Source organism: Haliaeetus albicilla, chromosome 5 (assembly GCF_947461875.1).
Source record: "Haliaeetus albicilla chromosome 5, bHalAlb1.1, whole genome shotgun sequence".
In the NCBI taxonomy this organism is placed as follows: domain Eukaryota; kingdom Metazoa; phylum Chordata; class Aves; order Accipitriformes; family Accipitridae; genus Haliaeetus; species Haliaeetus albicilla.
The window spans coordinates 14,329,899-14,350,385 of record NC_091487.1 but is presented as its reverse complement, the minus strand read 5'-3'; the positions used below and the strand labels follow the sequence as shown (position 1 = coordinate 14,350,385).

Here is a 20,487-nt window from a genome sequence, read left to right as displayed (position 1 = left end):
TCTGGCCTAAATCATACGAACTATGTTTTCTTGCATCAAAATATTTTCCGGTTCTGTGTGTTTCCAAATATATCTGGTTTATGCATTTCTGAGTATATAATGTGTGTTGCTCACAGTTGAAGCAGGTGTACCAGCTCTTCTCCTGTTTAAATCAGAAATGCTGTTGGATGTTTCAATGGATAGAAAAAGCACTTCTCCAGGTGGTGCCAGGTTTGAAAACCAAGCCCACACAAGGCATCCCACACAAGCCCTCCAAACTACAAATTCTTTTATTGCAGGATGTGTACTCTCCCTTTCCAGTGACCTTGCCATCCTAAGCGGGTTCTTATGACATCACCTTAATGCTGTGGCTTAAAAACAGCTTAATTAATTTAGTGTCTATGCATTGCTGTCTGCTGCCCATTGTAACCTTCACATAAATAAAAAGAAGATAAGGCACCCAGCTGCCTCTCATGCAGAACCCTTTGAGTCCTGGACATAACCCACCAGCTGCTTCGGGGGCATCGCTGAGGAACATGAAGTCCATCCCCGAGGAACCGGCCCAGGCAGACCACAGTGGAGCACCAGAGTTCTGTGCAGGTCACTTGTTTCTTCCATTACTTAATTCCACTTTGCCGTTGGCATGAGGATTACCTTGTATTTTATAGCAGCTGGGATTTTAACTCCATCTATAAAGTAATTAATTTTCCTTAAGTGTGATGGTGGCTTGGTGTTAAGTAGTAAGTAGAAGGGGTTACTGCAATGATGTTTTCCGTGGTCTGGATATGATGCTGTAAGATAGCGTTTGTTTCTGTATTGTCTGATTTTAAATACCACACTACAGCAAGAAAAACTGTTCTGACTCAGTGCTGAGCTCTGAAGACCTCATAGACTTGTTTCTTTTTAAGTATTACCTGTTCATGGTCAGTGTTTTAGTGTGAGTTTAGAACAGAAAATAGCTTTCCTTTTCCTTCAGTACAGTCTGGAAAGCAGACAGGTGGCAGTAAAAAAAGGACTACAAATCTAAAGCAAGCTATAATGCCATTAATGGTTTAAGTTACTTTAATAAGAAAGGATTTGTTGCTTACCGTCTTGAGATTATACATAACTGTAGTTTCAGTCAGCAAGGAAAAAAACAAGATAAGCAATCAATATACCTGGTTTTAAATATATTTCATTTTCCTAAGTAGTAGACTTGTAGATCTTTTTCTGTTACTCGTTAGCTAACAAAACTAACCCCCATCCTGATATCTAGCCAAGAAAATCCAGGATTGGAGTTCATACAGAGACTAATCTATGTAGATTAAATAGCTGTATTGTCTTTCTCCCTGCATTGTACAGCTTGCAGCATACCCCAAAACCAGATTTAAAAGAGAAGAATGTGTTGCATTTCTACCCAGCCCCAGAAACACCAGCTCTCCCGTACCGGGGGACAGGGACCGCTGTCTGCACATGGCAGTGACTCTGTGGTCTGCAGGTGTAATCCCGGGAGGTGCTGTAGGCGATTGCTGTACACTGCCAATGTCCCCAGCAGTCCTTCCCTTCACAGCGCTTGATCCCGCAAAGCTGCCCGAGTCCAGCAATTGGCATCACAGCAGCAAACGGTATTATCTGAATTATGCATGTATCGAACCTGGGCTCTGCACAGCGAGAACAGGTTCAAAAACCCTTCTGACAGCCCCTTCGCTGCACTATATAGCATGTGACTCATTAACTGTGAGCAGCTGAGACAGCCCAGGTAGAAAGAGGCTTTTGGAGCTGGCTGCTTTGTTCAGAGAGAGCTTTACAAAAATGTTAAGCTTGCTCTTGTGGAATAGGCTCATGCACAGTGAAGATGGAGGAGATCTGTTAAGGAGCCAAGGCACTTCATCCTGGCACAAGCCAAGAGTAGGGCTGTGTCAGACATCCAGGAGCTATTGAAAGACAGGAGTACAGTGAGATCTCTGAAGCTATTTGAAACTATCCAGCTGGGAGGTTGAATGCCAGGGTTTGTGGAAGAGCAGATATTTTTCCTTTCTATCAAAAATCTTTGAGAAGATCCTGGGTCATGTATTGCCTGTAGTCTACAATAGATTGAATGAGGAATCCATCTTCATGGGTTCTTCTTTGTTCAAAATAAAGAGATAAGATAGAGAGATGTGGATAAATGATACTGCTTTTAATCATACTGTTGGAGTTCACATTGCCCAGCATGTGCAGGAAGGGAACCCCCAGCGTGCCAGGCACCTAGGGGAGGTGGGGACGGTGGCTTTTGGAGGGTACCATGAAGCTGTGCAGGGAATAGTCATACTGGGTTGCCTCCTGCACATGTTCTGCTATCGACACTGAACCATGCGTGCACCCAGGCACTTCTCTGGCTTTTACTGCACACTGATCTTCTCCCCCCAGACATGTCATCCTCAAGATGTTTTTCCATCTCCTTTAATCAGATTAACCAGCTGCTCATGCTCTCAGGACGCTGACTCTGTGGGATGTGCTTCAGAACTTTGTCTCGCCTTCATATTTACCCCCTCGACAGTTGTGTTCTCGAAGCAAGGGCATTGTGTCCAGCTTGACTTGCTGGGGCACCTATATTCTGTTTTCTGTGAGAGGGGCTCTTTTCATCCCCTTGGACATGCTGCACTGCACCTGTGTTCTCTCAAAAATGGGGCTCGAGGTGGTACCTTCCCTAGGGAGATGGCAGGGGCAGACCTGTCCCATCTGCTTTGGACTGGTATCATCTTCCAAAACATTTTAAGGGATGCTTGCTGGTAGAAATTCATTTTTTACATCCCTCAGGGTGACATTAGGCACTGTGGGATGGTAGCAAGTGATTGAGTTGGTACCTTTGAAGAGGGCAAGCTGCCACCACAGTTGAAGCTCCTGCTTCTTAGCAAGGACAGGGTGAGGAGCTAATTTGCTGCAAATAGGAAGCAAAATGTGTATGTGAAAATGACCATGAAGATTTCACATACATACATGGAGTCTGTTCTCTTACTCTGATTTTAAGATGACATATCTCTGGTGATGTAAGCCAAATTTGCCATTTGTGTCCACAATCCATATATAGCACTAAATGTGTATGCAAGCCAATGAATGAATGTTTCCATTATTGTGTTTGCAGTCTGGAAAAAAGAACCCAGTAAACCTCTGAATAGCATCAAATATATCTAAACTAGAACATTAAAGGCTTTTCCATAAATACATGCATTTTGGGATGCCTGCTACTCTGTTCTTAAAACAGAACCAGAGCTAATTGCCAATGAAATCAGCAGTCGCTGTACCGATCAGATGATCAGCAAACAGCTAACCCAGTGTTTACAGGACAAAGTCTGGGCTTTGTTGTGCTCCGCAGCACCTAGAAGCAGTTGCCATCCCTACTTTTCTTACTGTTATTCTCCAAGATCTTCCAGCTTTACTGCAGCTGGACTTGTGAAGCAGTAATTACTATGAATATGCATGTATCTTCCCTCATAAATTATTTCTGACGCATGTGTTTTAAGTAGGGCAACAAAAATATATGAACTAGACAGGCTATAATTGTTTGTGTGGAGTTATTTTTTGTGAAGTAACTTGGATTTGAATGTCAAGTATTTTTACTGTGGTATTCATTACAGCACTAAAGTATTGATTTTGTCCCCCTGGACACTAAATACCATTTTTAATAGAAGTTTATTTGCATGGAGCTAATATCTGTGATGCTGTGTTGGTTGCTATATTGTTTCTACAACAAACAGTAGCTGCAGAAGATGAGATAAGGTACCTGTACCCAGTTCCTACCCTGGCCATACCAGTGCTGAAAGCATGAACTGGTTTACATTTACTGCACTAGTTTTGCATAGCTTTTGCACAGTTTTACATTTACTGTTTGGTTTTACATAGCCTTGCGCTTGCAGCACTGTGCTGCAGGTATATTTGCACGTTAGAAGGGCTGCATAAATGGTGATGTGGTCACTACCCATTTGCCCTAATTACTAATGATAAAGCTGGTCTATTTTTTAAAAGGAAAAGTAGTATTAAGCTAGCTAGTCTACTGAAATACATCTGTCTATATTCAAGATTTTCTTTTTGCCTAGAAATTATGAAGTTCAATATAAAGCTACTTATGAAAAAAGTATATTTTTATCATTTCTTCCTCTAATAATCACCGAATATGGTTGTCAGAAACAAACAGTGAGACAGAAATGTTTTCATTTTATAGACTGAAAGGCCTTCTGGAAACATAGGCTTGTGTTGGAGCATTTCTCAGAATATTTCTTTAGATCCATCTGTCAAAGGAAGATATTAAAACCGACGTTCTTTTATCTTTTTATATATTATGGGCCTAATTTGACAGCTTTTTCTCAAGCATATTTCCTGTTGTTTTCATTGCCCTTCTGAAACATAGACGATACCATGTAGGAACTCTCCCTGCTACATTTATTTACTATTTTTGGCTGATAAAATTTTCCACATCACAATTTCTAGGCTTATGAGCCTTGGTATTTAGAGGTACCGACTCCTAAGCGTATTTGTGCTGACATACTATCAGCACCGGCTCAGAAACATTTCCACCTCACTCCATCCTCTATACTCAAGTCACCCTGCCAAAATTCAAGTTTCTTTCATATTCTGATTTGTTTACTCCATGTCTCTTTTTAGCATGCTTTGTTCCCAGATGGTGGGGCAGTGTGTCATTAAGTTCCTAAAAAGTGCTCAGTCGACTGGGGTGGGAGGGAAGCTGGAAAGCCCTGGTAGCTTCTCTACCGCAGTACAAGGGAGCATCATGACGTCCTCCCTGCTGAATGGAGCCATACTATCAGCCTGAGCACATCACCTCATTTGAACTCTTACATTACATAGAATGAGGAAAGAGGTTTTAATTTATCCAAGAACATCCCCGTGAAAGGAGTTTTAAGTCATTTCACCGATTATGAAATCTCAGCCATGAAACTCTTATTCAGGCAGAACTATTGATGGGAAGATCCCTATTACAGCTAGAATATTTTTTCTCCTAATAACAATGAAAAACCTGCTACATATTATTACATTTTGAATGAGGGCTTCTATGCAGTAGAGTTTTAATGATCTGACTGTTGCCAAGTTTTGCTTTCAAAATCCCAGTGGAACATTTTTACCAGGCCTATTAGGTAATGCACACAACTTTTGGGCACAAATTCACTATCTCCTATTCAATGTCCTCACGCTAGACCTTGCCAATGACACAAATGTTCTTTTTCCATAAATTCCATCAACCATGGTCTAGAAGCCATAGTTTTTGCTGCTCTGTTCATCTCTGCTTTGTATGCATTTGTTATAGCTGGTCATTACCCTTTAACAAAAAACTTTCTGTCTAATTTAGCGTCTCTTTAAAATAAAATTTCTGAGGCAAAGATCATTCTCTGCTGTGGGCCAGTTTTGACCCTTTTGTAAGTATCAGGAACATCTTCAGTATTTAAGATGGGAAATTTTGTATTGTCCTAACCAATGAATAAGGAAATATTTTTTTCCAAATCTCAGAACATGCCAGTTATACAGACTTTGCAATACTTCCTTCTTATAGCCTTATTTTCAGTGGGATAGTTTACATTTTGTCAGGCCAAAAGTGGAAGTTTTAAAATTTATGAATCTTTCAAGTGCTACTTTTCATAGGGCATTAACCACTTTGTATTTTCCAAAGGTTTGAAGATCCCAGGGCTGTAATAAATACTTTTGACTCCAAACCAGTTTCATGGAAGTCTTGCCCTAAGAAAAGATGTAAACTTAATCAGTGACTGAAATCTGGGCTGACTCTCCAATCCTGAAATAAATGATTGCCATAGAGCATCTCAGTTGGGATGGGAGCCTGAGGGCACATCAGGGCTGCTGTCACTATTTAAGACTCCTGCTGCGAATCCTCTGCCAAGGAATGGCCAATTGATCTGTTTTAGCGGATCCTTTGGTCATTCCTGTTCTATTGCCTTTCTTTCAGTATCGCTTAAGAAACAGTCCCATACTAACCAGAAGATTAATGACATCACCTAATTGGTTTTGCTATCCTTAGAGATGATGGGCCAAATTAATCCCTGTTAGAGCTCCATTAATCTTTATGGATTTACACCCAAGATTAATTTGTCCCCATGATACTAATCACTTGCTGTGTGGTCTGTGGAAAATCACTTAACTTTGCATGTTGGTTTTCCATCCCAGCTGGAAAATGGCGCAATAACTCTTGAGTTCAGTGAAGACAAATGCTCCAAACACTCCTAGGATTGGTTAAAATGGAAGACACTTTTTAATAAAATGCACATTTTATTTCTGAATGTCAGTTTCAGTTTGCACTTGTTTTCTTGCTTCATAGTGAAGCTTGGGTAGACACATTTCCCTACAGGGGTATGGATGTGCCTGGGATTTATACTGAGTAAAGTCTTGGTACTGTAGAGTTTGGTGGGAATTTATGTGCTGATTATCCCAGGCCCGGGGTGTCACGCTTCAGGTTTTACAGAAGTCACACACACACCCAGAGGCGGAATTTGGCCTTTCTCATTTCTGCTTCGTTTAGGCCAATTTCTACAGCTGTTCCCCAGTGCGAATCTCACTGAAGATAGCAGGAATTTTGCTTAAGTAAGGATTACAGGATTAATCCCTCTATCTCCACTCATGTTTATTTTGGCAGTCATTTAGATCGGCGATCTCCGGAGCTCCCTAGCTCAGGTTCTCGCCATTCTGCTCACAGATACGCATCTAAACGTGCCTCTCATGGATTAAAGTAGCAATTGCATTTACCAAGAGTCTTCTATATTTGCAGAAAAATGTTCTGGTAATGCCACCAATTAGATAAAACTGGGACTTCATGCAGGTAATAGAAAAGAATCTGCTGATAAGGATTGCAGCAATTTATTTTAGCTGGGACCCATGCTAGAGGTGAGTAACAAGCAATCCATCAGTTAGATGACAAAAAGTACACTTGAGTTTTACAACTCATTCCCTTTTAATAACCCCAGGCACTATTTCTCAATCAGAAAATATGTGTGTTGAAATCTGTTCTTCTCTATTTATGCATATTTAATGTGTTCAATTGCCTTTATTAGCAAATACATGTATAATAAAGAAGTTAAAGAATCGGTCATTGTAGTCTTTTCTAGTAGGAAACTATACAATAAGATTTAATGATTTTTGCAAAAAAGAAGGTGCAGTGTGTTCAGTAAAGAAATAATTATAGGGTTTTGACATTTATTTGGTACAGCTTCTTTGAGCGATTTACAAATTGCTACGTAAGAGCAAGTATTTTTCAGCTATGCATTTTATTTTACAGCCAGTATTAGTTATTTCTTCTTGATTCTAGAAATATAAGAACTGTTTTACCTACTTCCTGGAATTCCAACAGACATGCTAAATATACACTGAAATCATTGTCAATTATTTATTTGAGTTGGCAAGGAAAAATATTTTTAAAGTTTAATGAAGCCAGCAGTGATACACAGTTTCATGTTGCTGAGCAACAATAGTGGTGGCCAGCATTTTTAAGGTAAAAGAATACAGTATAATCATGTTGATGCCTCAGGGCTCCGTTGTACCTCCTACAGTAAAACTCAGGGGAGCAGGATCAAAGGGCCAGCGGACTGCTTCAACTCACTGAATTTCTCATGAAGAAGCATCAACTTGCAGGTCAGGAGGGGAAGCTTGGGGACAGCCCTCAAACTCCACAGGTCCCAGAAAACCATGAGGAAAGAAGCTCTTGCCTCCTCCAGGGCAGAAATGATTGAAGGATTTGAGTAAATTGAAGGGGAAGCCTGAGAGGGATGTAGGAAAAAATTGAATGCTATAGGGAGTGTACTTAATCTGGTGCTTCTCAGAGTTCAAGGATAAAAAGACATTAAGTGAAGTAAAAGGCAGAACATAAATTTGATTAAAAGAAAGGCTTTTGCACAATGCATAATTGATCTGTGGGACTCACTACGTCAGAGTGCTACTGAGGCCTAAACCATAAAGGATTCAGAGAATGACTAGCACTAATACAGACCATGCAATCATCATTAGCTATATGAGGTAGAGGGTTTTTTTAAAAAAGGGAAATATATATATGTATCTCTCCCTCCCTCCCTCTCTCTCTCTCTCTCTTTTCTTGCTTCCTGGGACCAAATAAATAAATAGAAAAACTGGGGAGAAGATTCTACTGAGGACAAGCTGTTTTATAAATGCCTGTTGTGTGGCAAGCTGAAGCCCATCTGGTACTGGGCGAGCCGGAACACAGATGTGGGTTAGCCTGGTAGTTCTTGCTCATGCGATGCTCTGTAGAGATGTCTCCCCGCGGGGTGGCTCTTGCCTTGGGCTACTTCCTTTGTATTCAGGACAAATCCCAGTTTGGTGGGACCAGGGTCAGTGAGACTGGAGACTTCAGACAGGGGCTCCCACGAGCCTCTGTGGCTTCGCAAGTGAAAGGAGAAGCCTTCCCACTAGGAAAGGCCACGGAAGTCACACACGGACTTGACTGAGTCTGTCCAAACACGTCCGTTACCGATAAACACAGTTCCAGCTGCATGGCAGTCCCGTGGGGAAAGGTGCAGGGCTGGAAGGAGCGGAGCAGACTGCCGTTGTTTCCTTCACCGCCAGCTTCTGTTTCCCCCTGATAATAAAGGGGCTGAAAATATGCAGCACTATGGCTCGTTATTTATTAACCACGTTCCCCAATAAACGTATCGGTGCAAAGCAGTACCAGATTATCATGCTTGATTTGTGCATATTTTTGAAAAGTGTACTCTGAGCCTACTGGGAGTTATGTTTTTGAATGTTCCTTTTTCTGTACTCTCTGAGTCATATTCCCATCATTCCTATACCTCACAATATTTTCCCATTGCCATAGTGACTGCCTGTGAGGGAGGCACAGCCGAGTAACTTCAGGTTTTTACGGAGCCCAAATTGCCTACCAGACTGGACCTGTGCTTGAGTTTGTCTTACACCAATCAGGCGGTATGAACTAACTAGTGCTTTTTATTTTTAAGAGAATCATTTTCTGACACAGAGATGATATTGTCACCTGTCTGGTCTAAAAGTCCTCCCACCAAATCATCCCAGTTGGTCTGATCCTAAATCTTCCGAGTAGGTCTGACTCTGTAAGTAGGCAGCGACTCCACGCCTGAATTCTCACAGAGCAGCTCGATGAATTGAATTGCAATAGTAGAGTACGTGTTGCTCACTTGCACATGTGTGTCCCTCCCTGCTTCTGTTGAATTCCTTAAACTTAGAAAGAGTTTGGACCAAATCCGTGTTTCTGAACACCTCCCTCTGTTGGACACAGATCCAAATGTCACAGCTTTCTCAAATGTCACACTATGACACCTAAGCAGAATGGCAAACCTGAGTTTCGTAAGTGTGAAGATATCATTTTAAATTTTGTGGTTTAGATTCTGGAATATATAAAAGATTAATATATTTTATGGATTTAAACGTGTATCTTAGGTAATGTAAAAGTCAAATTTATCTTGTAGAAGCTACTTTTGTTAGCACTGTGAAGGGCAAGTCCGGAAAATAGATAGTCTAGCCTTCAAGGTTAATGATCATTTTCAATGCCTGTTTAGGAGACTGTGCCACTGAGAAATAAATCATATTAGATTATCACTCTTTTATGGGGGAAATGGAGGACAGTTTGTACAGAATGCAGTTACATAGACTCATAGAATCGTTTAGGTTGTAAAAGACCTTTAAGATCGAGTCCATGAGTACATGTAGGTGTCTGTGAATGCAGAGAAAAGAGAGGCATAAATGCCTTTCATCTCATTCAAGGGAATAATATAAAGAGACCCAAACATTCGATTCTTTCCCTATCAGTACTTTGTGATATGAAGACAAATACAGGCTGAGCTCATTTTATAATATTTTCAGATGTGCTGATTACAGATGCTCAGGAGCATCAAACCCAGAGAGAGCTCTCCTTTCCGTAGGTGTATGTGTTTGCCTGCTAAACAGCAATTAGACGGTTTTAACTGAAAGCAAATACTGCAGTCAGTGTGAATAGCCTTTTTACTTCATCAGCCTGTCCATATGAGCATCATAGGAGTGGATCCAAAAAAGGGAACAGAGTAGAATAACGAAATCCCAGACATCCCACATACTGTTTTGGAAGCAGACAGTGAGGACACCTCAGTCCTGATGCCTACTCAGGCTTTTAGCATTTCACTATTGCAACTGTGATTGATAGTGATTTTTTGCCAAGTTTTGACTCTGCTTTGTACCTTCTCATAAGAGGGAAAGGGGTATTAGCTCATTTTATAACGAGCGCTAGTGGACTGTGATTGCTTCATGTTGACCTGACTTGACACACACCAGTGACCGTGAGAAGAAAGGCTGATTCTCCACCACTATCCCCCAGAATAGTAGCACCATAGACATGAGTGCTCAGCAAAGTGACTCAATTTTTTGGCGTATCATCAACTTTATTTTCTGGTATGACACCAACTAAACTGTTTTCTTCATCAGCTGCTCTTGGGGGTGGTAGGAATATATTGCCAATGACTTAAATGGGGGCAAGATTTGATCTCCTCAGAAGAGAAAAATGGAGCAGTGTCCTAATTTATATTACTCCAGCTTGATAGCAACTGAGAGAGATTTTGTAAGCAAAGCGGGATTATTTGAGGCACTCCAGCCAATTACTTGTGAATCTTATGTGAGAAGAACAACAGCAAAATGCCCATGGAAGTGGCCCTGCAGCTACTGTTCCCCAGAAAGCTTAATGGGTTGGACAATAACTTGGTGAGGTGGCTCTCAGGAAACCTAGGCTGGAAAAGACTTTGAGAGTTCACCTAGTCAATCTGACCCAAGGCAGGACCAGCTATATCACATCAAACAGGACATATATTTTCTAAAATTATCTTAGAGATGTTCCATGGATGCTCTGTAACTTCCCCAGGCAACTTATCCCAGTGCTTTACTGCCCCTGCAGATGGAAAGATTTTTTATTCTAATGTCTAACCTGAATGAGAATCTTTCCCGATACAACTTAAACTGGGCTTAAATGCTCCAACTGAGGCATTATTAATGCGAATAGGGTGGAAGGATTTCTTCATACATTTTCAGGATTATTTGTCCATTGCAGTATGATGCTTGCCTTTTCCACTCTGCATAACATAGCTCACTCAATGTGTGGTTTGTGGTCCACCCTTGGTCAAGTTATTTCCTAACCAGTTATTACCCACCTTCCAGCAGATAATTCCTGTCTAAATGTAGTCCCTTGTACTGGTCCTTAGTACATTTTATCTTGCTTTTATGGATAGTTCCTTCAAGCTGCCAAGATCTTTTTTTAAATTTTAATCTGACTATTGACTAGCATACTTGCAGAGCTCCCAAGCTGTGACCTGCACATTTACTAAGTATGTCTTCTGCTCTCTTTTTCAGTCACTAATGAAAATGTGGACTATAATGGAGCTAAGGACAAAACTGTGCAGAATCGTATTTCATACATCCTTCCATATTGTGTCACTTTTTAGGTATAATTACCTGAACAGTCTTACACGTGTTAGAACAGGTATAGCAGGGTCAGCAAGGCTGCTTTTCCTTATTTGCTTGTGAGAGTGCCATGAGTGTGCGAACTTCAACCTTACTGAAGTTGAGTTATATGACACCAACTGCCTTTCCCCTGTCCACAGCACAATACAGTCATAGAAGGAACTAGACTGGTTTGACAGACTTTGTTCTTACAACTAAAGCTGAATGCTACCCACTTCCCCTTTATCTTCTAGGGACTTATGAATTGTTTAAAAAATCCTAGAATTTGGGGCAGGAATTGAATTTAACCAGACTGATCGATAATCTCCTAGCTCCTTCTTTTTTCCCCAATTTAAAGACAGGCGCCATGCTTTCCTATTTCTGACCCTCTGACACCCTCTACATCTAGTCACTCAGAGACAGTAACTACCCATCCTGGGATCAGTCTGCCTTTTAAACATCATAGGATGAAGTTAACAAGTCTAGCTAATTTGAAAAAAATTATTTGAATACAGTGCTGCCATGAGATGAATCAAACCGCAGAACTCATTGATCCTAGTAAAAAACATCTATTTGCTAGGTTAATTTTCATCTGGATCAGATCCCCCATCCAGATCCCTGCATGCCCTTACAAATCGCTGTGGCAGCGGGATGCAGGAGGGAGCAAAGAGGTGGGAACAGAGTGGAGCAGGGAGAGGGTAACTGCATTTTTCAGCAACAGCACTGGCTTAACACATTTGTTGAAATACAGCTTTAATGAAGACGGATACAAAAAAGTCATTAACCATTTGTACCTTCCTCGCGTCATCTGTTGATAGTTGTCTTGCACCTCTGAGTAGTGGACCAGCACTCTTCTGGCCTTCTTCATATGCATTTGTAGAATGACATCTTGTTCCCTCACTGTCCCTGCCTGTATCTTATTTTGTGCTTATTTTGTGTCTTTCTGATTTTACCTCAACATACTTTTGCCATTCATCTATACTTATCCTGAAGAGTTCAATCCCTTTCCATATACTTTCTTCTGTTCGGGTCAGAAAGGGGCTTGTGGTGAAGCCAGGGACTTCATTACTACATTTCCTCTCCTTCCTCTACACTGGGATAACTTGAGTTTCTGAGCTCCAAGGGAAAACATGCAGGGATGGAAAAATCCTGGGTTTCAGTCTTCATATGCCATATTTCCTAATTTCACATGGAAGGAAATGGTGAATGAATGACAGAGCAAACACTCTTCATCAGGCCAATGGAAAAAGTACAAAATGCTACATTGTATCAAGACTTTCCCCTAATTTTATTGGTTGAAAACCATCTAACTCCAAAAAGGACATAGCCCATGGAGGACACTGGCAAGAGAAAAGGACATTTTTTCTGCAGTCCTCTGGCAGTTCCCCTCTGCTCGGCAGAGCTGAATGCAAACAGATATTTCGCTCTGCTTCTGGTCTCAAATTGCATCATTTTCCACAAGTTCACATGTATGACAGCTGAAAATCATGAGTCATATGTATTATTTTCCAGCACAAAGTATTATTTACTCCTTATTCTTGGATGGTCACCAAATGACATTTAAAAGAGTGAAGCTGGCAAATGTCCTTTTACACAGTCTTATAAAGGTTTTCTTTAAAACATCTTACTGATATGAAATGAATGCCACCAACTTCTTTGAAAGGCATTTTTTTCTTAATTGGTTGTATGACACTAAATTGCGTCAGAATTGCTAAGCTTTTTTTCCTTGCTGCAATGATTGCTGAATAAGAAAATAGCTGCTGATGTCTTGAAATAAAAGATGTCATGAAGGAATGGGGAGATATTATAGATGTGTATATCTGAGAAATCTGGATCTAAGGTTTTGACTTTTTGCCAAAAATGTGTTTAGTTGAATGAAGTCTCTGACGAGCATTAAGCAGCTAGCTAGGTTGTTTGTAATTATTTCTGTATATAGCACCATAAAGCTATATAACACTTTTTCTAACAAATAAAAAGTAATGAATTCAAGACTTCAACTGAAGCTGATAGTGCTGTGCAAAGTTACAGCAGGTGAAGACTTGGCCCTTGGCCTATTCTACCCATCCCTTAGTCAATGGGGATTCATTCACCTTCATGTGGGAATATCTGTCTGAAGGGATGGTTTGGGGAAAAGATGCAAAATTCTTCATCACAAGATTTCTCAGACATCTGTAAAATATACCACAAGCTGGTTATGGCCAAAACATTCATTAAACAGCTACTGATATGTAAAAGAGCTGTTTAAGAGGAAAAATGCAAAGGAAAAGGCAGCAAGCCCCTGCATGACAGGGCTGCAGGCTGATGTTTAGAGCAAGACCCTAGCTTGGACTGCATGGTGGTCATGTAGTGTCCCTTGGCAACCTCCAGCCCTTCATCAGCCAGTGCACACTGCAGGGGTTTTATGTTCTTAATTCTTTCGTTCATGGCTGCATCTGCTTGTATAATTTATGGCACACAATACATATTTTTCTTTTGAGATTCATTCTATTCTTTATTCCAGCATTTATTCTGTTGGAAAGTGGTGGGACAAGAAGGGGTTATCGGGCATCAAAAAGTTGAAAAGAGCTTGTCTTCTTGCCTTTTTTTGCTTGAATTATGACTGCACTAATGACAAAATCCTTTTAGTTTCCCTCCTTTCCCTTATCTGTAGCTTTGGTTTTCTCTTGCTTCTTTGAAAGCTTGAGAGAGAAACGTCAGGTGGTGAAATACTTAAGAATTAAAGGGCTGCATCAGGAAGCATTTTTGAAATTAGGTGACTCGGTATCCAAAACAAATGCACGATTGTTCTTCATGCTTGGATGGCTGGCAGCCAGGCAGCAGGGCCTGGGCTATTTCTCAGGGCTTCATTCAGAGACTGTCATTATTGCCCCTATTACTTTTTCCTCCGTCCAGGACTCTCTTGAATGCCACCACCAAAGAGAAGAATGCCACGCATGGCTTCCCCTGAGGAGGATTAGTAATCCTACACCTTGCACTGCCTGGCAGAGGTGTTTTAAGAACAACCGGCATTCTGTCCCCAAAAGCCAAATGTTTTATTACTGTATGGACCTGATCCTACAATTTAAACCCCGATGTCTATTCATGTTCCTGGGCAATTCACTGAAGGCTTCTTTGGTTCAACCACTTACTTTGTTGCATTTTATTTCTTAAGTTTTATATGTCAAAAGGAGATGAAAAGTGGAATTTATCTAAATTTCTGGATACACTTGCTATGAATCTGTAGAAAGAAATTACTCTGAAAAAACACGTAACACAAAATTGCTTTGATCACAATGTGGGCCTTGGGTGATTGCACAGACCAGAACAAAAAAGTTTCTTCCAAGCCAAATTCTGTTCCAAAGTAAATAAAAAAGTTTAATTCAAAACAAAACTGTAGTTACCCACAAAAAATAAAAGCTGCAGTCCGTGCTGGATATTAGTGAAAAGTAATGTTGAAAACTGTAGGAAAGGATTGTTGCCTATTGCTTTTTTCTTGAGCCAGCCAAGTTTAGATTAGCTGATGATTTAACTGTTTTCCTCCATCCCCAGGTTGTGTCTTGGGATCTTGCACTGGGAAAGCAGAAATGGGCTGAGGCAGCAAAAGCAGTGGAGGGATGAAGGTCTCAATGTAGGTGGTCTCAGGCTCTGGCAGATATCAAAGGAATCTGCGAGTGTAGTGGGCTGAATTTCCTGCCTGTCCCTTGTAGGTCATCCTGCCTTCCACCCTCTCGCTCTTCCACCCGCTCTGGAGAAGCTCATGGAAATTCAATGAGTTTGAACCAGTGGAATTTCTATTGTCCCCTGCAGAAATAACACACACCATACAAATGGAATTTCTTCCCCTACCTCTTTTGGTGTAATTAATATTGTATTTGATGAAAGACACAGGAGGTGGATAAGCAAAACATGAAGCTAGGTTAGTTGAGGTGGTAAATGGGCATATGTGATGGCAGGAGTTAGGATTACAGGTAACCTCTCTATGACTTTTTAGTAGTGCAAATTAACTTTTCCAATAAGCCCCTAACTAAAAGCAAGCATAACATATGAAATCACTAAAAGAAATGCAGTACTTTTCCCAACTACCTCTCAGAAGACGTTTGCCATAATTCATTTTCCATATCTGGGCAAATTTCCAGTAACATAAATTACCAATTTTAGCTCTTATTGCAAATGTAGGAAGTAACACTAATGAGATTGGCTAGCCCCTTCTAACATTAATATATTGAACGGATGTGGTGCTTCATCTTACACATACATTTTTATGTGTGCTTTATTATTTACATGGCTGACAGTAAATTTTCCTAGTATGCATTGGTTCCCATGAGAGGCCCTTAATTGTGCTGGATCCTGAAAACAGTGAAACACTGACATGGGAAGGTGGGAAATTATGGATATCAGTTCTGATAAGGCACAAGCTTAAACCACCATCCTATCGACCAGGGAACATAAGAAATAGTGCTGAGATACCTCCCTCTGTCCATGGCCACTGTGGGTATCTGTTTGCAGCGGAGAGAGACTGAGAGACTCTCACAGTGTAGCTGACATATATCCTTTGGACATATATCCTGTTTTCTACTTCTGAGGTTTACACATTCTTGTAAATTGTTACAGTTAAATTAAAATGCTCATTCTAAAAATTGAACAGAATGACTATTTTAGTACCACTGTTAAAAAATGGCAATTTTTGTGTATACCTTAAATGATCAATTTGCTATGCTGTTATTTAAGTACTATTTAAAAAAAATATATCTACATTATAGTTTGCTCTGCTCTTATTCTTCTGTAATATAATTCAGAAGGCATAGATTTATATTGCTGTGGCTTTGTATAAACCAGATATTAAATTGTAATAAATATGACAAATATATGCATAAAATAGACCTCTGGAATATTTATTGTCACAGTAACATGTTTATAATCATAACATAAAAATTAAAACAAAATCAGTGATTTCAGCCACGTGCAGGAGGAGCGTTGATGTGGTGCTAGCCACTCAAAAGCATGTCTTTTTCATACTTGCTGAAAGCATTTCTCAATACCTACATGCCTGGGGCTCCCCGAGGTTTCAGTGGGTGCCAGAAAGCTCCTTCTACTGGGACGGAATTCCCCATGGGGAGTGATACAGACCTGTAGGGGTGACCCTCCTGTGCCTTGGCTGGTGAACTGGTGAGCCTGTGCCAAAGCTATTGTACCTGAAACCAGAGAAGGCACTCTCGCAGGAGGTAGGATTCCTGCCCCTGAACACACAGATCTCAAAAAGCTCTGCTCCAGTGGAAGCTTTCAGCCTCTGTTGAGGGCTGAAGCCACCAAAAACACGGTTGCAGAGCTGAGCTAGAATTGAAAACTTTTAAGGAGTAATTTTGAAGAGTGGATGGATCATTTCCTTGGGTGATGCCATCCATCACTGCACCTCTTCACATCAATCTCTCAGTATTAATATCTCAGAAATGTGTTTCCCACCCACACAGATTGCACAGAAGGTGGAAAAGGAGTTGCATTCCTGTGTATCTGTAGTGTATTTTGCTTCCCATCAGTTTAGTATCATTATGTTATATCTATGGATGTAACAAGTCCACAGTTGGCCATTACATACACTGAAGTGCATTGAACCCAACTTGTTAGGGGACCTTACAAAAATAAGGGTATTTCTACTGCAGGCACTATGCTTGAAAGCATTTCATAATAAACTCTACAAGTAATACCTTCAGAGTTTGCAGGCAGGGTAGTCTAATGGTTAGTGCACTCAACTGGTAGTTATTCTGGTTTGATTCTGTCACTGCCTTCCCAGCATGACTAGCTGTCTCATGTTTTCCCTCTCATTTTCCAAATATGTAAAATAAAGACAACATTTAGTTCAAAAAGGTGAGGCAAGTCTGAAAGCACCACTGTTTGCTGAGCAGCCTCCTATCTTTGAATGGGAAGAGTCATAGATGTGCAAAGCATTATTCTTTTCATCTTCAAAGCCTTCTCTTTGTATTTACAAATTAATCAATCTGCAAAGCAGTATTTTTTTTCCTGGGCAGTATGATTAAGAATATTCTTATTAATTATAGGGAAAATTCCACAATTCCAATATAAGTCATTCGAAACAACATGATGTATATAGACATATTGCAACATATTTTCATTTGGATTGTAAAACATGCATACCTTTGATGGTTTCATCCCACATTTGTTATATTGTATTTTTAATGTGCTCAGACTGTGCTGGCATAATGGTGATCCTCCCCTTATACCCTATCTTTCCCACATGCATGGAGCGTGCTTTGTAGTGACATTCATGAAGACCCCTGCTGTGGCTGAAATGCTGGAGTCCTGCTATTTAGAATGAACAATTATTCCAGCAGTTGAAGTGTTTTCACAAAGGAGACTGGGCGGCAAGGCACTTCGTCCTTTCCTACCCCACAGTAGGAGAGGAAATCCTTATTTGAGCCTATGATAGGACTGTGACAGAGAATCGCACCTGGAGATAGTCTAGTGGTGAGGAAAAGCCGCTTTTGAAGAACAAAGACAATTTATTCGCCGCATGAAATTATCTTAAAACCCCAAACAATCTCTGCTGCTGTTCGCTGAAGAGAAAGGGCAAACAAACAAAAATATAAAAAAAATCTGTCTAAATCAGGATTTCAGCAGACTTGAGGCCGCTAAATCCAAAACTTAACCCCAGAGGCCCCTCTGCTAAATGCCGACCTCATCCCGCAGTGCCTAAAACCCTGTCGCTGGCTCTTCCTTCCCTGGGGCTCCTGCCGTGCGTAGCCTGCTGCTGCTTCTGGGCATCACGGCTGCCCCGCGCTGGCCCCCGGCTCCTGCCGAAGCACCGTGTCCTCCAAGGTTGAGGTAGAGCACCTCGCTGGTGAAACAAGGTCTGTGCTCCGACGCCAGCTTTCAGACCACCTAACTCCCAGTGCTGGTGGTGAACGGCTGCAAGAGGTGCCCATTTCTTCTGTTTTGAACGAGTGATAGATGGTTCAGGGAGAAGCGCACGCGTGGTACCTTGTGTTTTGGATTGTAGGCTGAGGCCAGGCACCAAGTGTTGCAGTGCTTCAGTTTTTCAATAGATAAAACCTCTGACTCAGAGGAAAAGCAAAACTTGAACAAACATGCAATTTAAAACCTTCCAGGCTCGAGCAGGGACTGACTGCTGCATTAAGACAGACTGTAAATGCTGAAATGGACTCTTACGTCTTAAATGGAAACACAGTGAGCTACAGAACTGGGCTCAGCTCCCTTTGATCACGCTGCAGTAAACGTGACCTACCAAATGATTGCTAAAGAGCTTGAGGGGCTCTTCAAAAGTTAGTCACAGTAAAACAGATGTTATAATTATATCCACTGATAAATGTTAGCAAAACCAGCACATTGGCTGATGGCGCTAGATGCTTTGCCCGATGAAGATTTCTCTAGTTACAAAATAGGTTCAGCGTGCGCAACAGCCGCCCAAGCTTTCCTGATCCGTTCAGCAGACACGCACTGCACTGACCTGAAAGAAGAACATTCCAGCCTCTGTGGTGAACCGAGCCTTCCCCTCCTGCAAACTCTGCAAAGAAGGGCCCACTATACCTGTGCCATTAGCAGCTCTGCATGGCAGGCTTTGCCACCGACATCCAAATCCCAATGTCCTTCCCTTACCAAGTGCCATCACCTCTTTCCCCAGACAGGCCTGCTGAAGGCAATGGCATTCAGCACAGACCCAGACTGTCCAAACTCTCACCAAATGGTGGGAACAGCCTGACACTGTCAGATGACAGAGCCACAGAAGTGAACCAGAAGGGAAAGTCCCTCTTCAAAAGCCTTTCTCTACCAGCCAGGCAAAACATGCTCATATCAGGCTATTTCTGTCAACATTATTGTTAAATGTAAACAGTACAGGGATAAGATTTATATAATCAGTGTCTGCTATTTTAGTGGATTTTCAGAGGATACTGTAACTAACTCAGATTTCTTTGTTTTATATTGATGTGGTGACTGGGACAGCTTGCTCTTGACTTGAGAGTATTGTCAGCTATAACATTATATTATAATACTATACATATCTATACTGTTGAGAGTTATGAACTACAATACTTCTGATATGAACCTGCTGCAGGGTATTTTTTGTATTTATTAGTAATGCAGAACAAATAGAAATAAAAAAGGAACAGGAATACATAAAACATCAAAATTATTTTTTATAGCCTATTAACAGGAAGTGAAAGCAAGGCTTTTTTGTCCTAAAATTGGAGTATTAACTCCTGAAAATTCAGCTAGGGATGGGTAAAAGCTCTTTTGTTCTCACTTAGCAAATAGTCACTTGTATTACACCACCCAATACAAATGAAACTTAAATCATTAGTTACAAAATACAGCTTTCAAAAATGTAACATCACACAGTTTCTGACACTGCCAACAGTAAGCGTGCACAAACATACAGCAACAAATCCCTTACAGTTACATCAGTCCCCTATATTGCTCAGGGTGCCACATTCCCATCTCTATGATTTCCCATTTTCCGATGCACTAGCTCTGATCTGTACAAATGATTAAACCTATACTTTACTGAAAAATGGACAATAAAAAGAAGCATTTTCATCATTTCACCATACCAGCAGACTTCCCAGAGACACATTAATGCATCCTTCTGATCCATTGTCCCATTGTTCCCACAGCCAGACAGAATTTTTCATTTTGTGCCTTGTGGTGCAGTTTAGCGTAATAAGATTGTAACAGGTCTCAAAATCATTGCAATTAAATTATGAAACTGTTTTCCTTTTCTGACCCTTGCCCTCAGAATATAATGGCATCATAACAGCATCTAGAGACTGGAGCCGAGATCATTTTCTGTCACATCACCGAGCTGATTTGCAGTGCGGTGAGACGACAGGCTTCACTGACACCTTTACAACTAATTTTGGTGGGTAATCTATTCTAAGGTTTTAGATGTTGCATCTTCCTTTAAGAATGCCGCCTTCAGATCAGGTTTAGATTTGAGTTTCGAAGTGACTTAATTTCCGCTCCCTGAAATGGAGCTGCATTGCTCCTTTTTGTCCTTTCTTCTGCTTTGGCAGATGTCGTAAAAGTTATTGGGCACTTACTTCTCTTACCTTTGTAGCATTCTCACTGACAACACATTTT

The 20,487-nt window shown here is 40.9% G+C and overlaps 1 protein-coding gene across 11 annotated transcripts in view; it reads left to right on the top strand.

Annotated features, from left to right (window-relative positions):
* The window catches only part of EML1 (EMAP like 1), a 131,078-nt gene that overhangs the window by 22,792 nt on the left and 87,799 nt on the right, over positions 1-20,487 (top strand). For 7 of the 11 annotated variants that reach the window (XM_069783494.1, XM_069783488.1, XM_069783493.1 and 4 more), the window contains exon 1: positions 378-579. The exons of 1 other annotated variant lie outside the window; for it this stretch is intronic. In XM_069783494.1, coding sequence (XP_069639595.1) covers positions 453-579 — 127 coding nt within the window. In that variant the 5' untranslated portion in view covers positions 378-452. Of the gene's footprint in view, positions 1-376; positions 580-20,487 lie in introns of those variants that run through there. 3 more of the 11 variants (XM_069783492.1, XM_069783490.1, XM_069783481.1) reach the window with 1 other exon arrangement.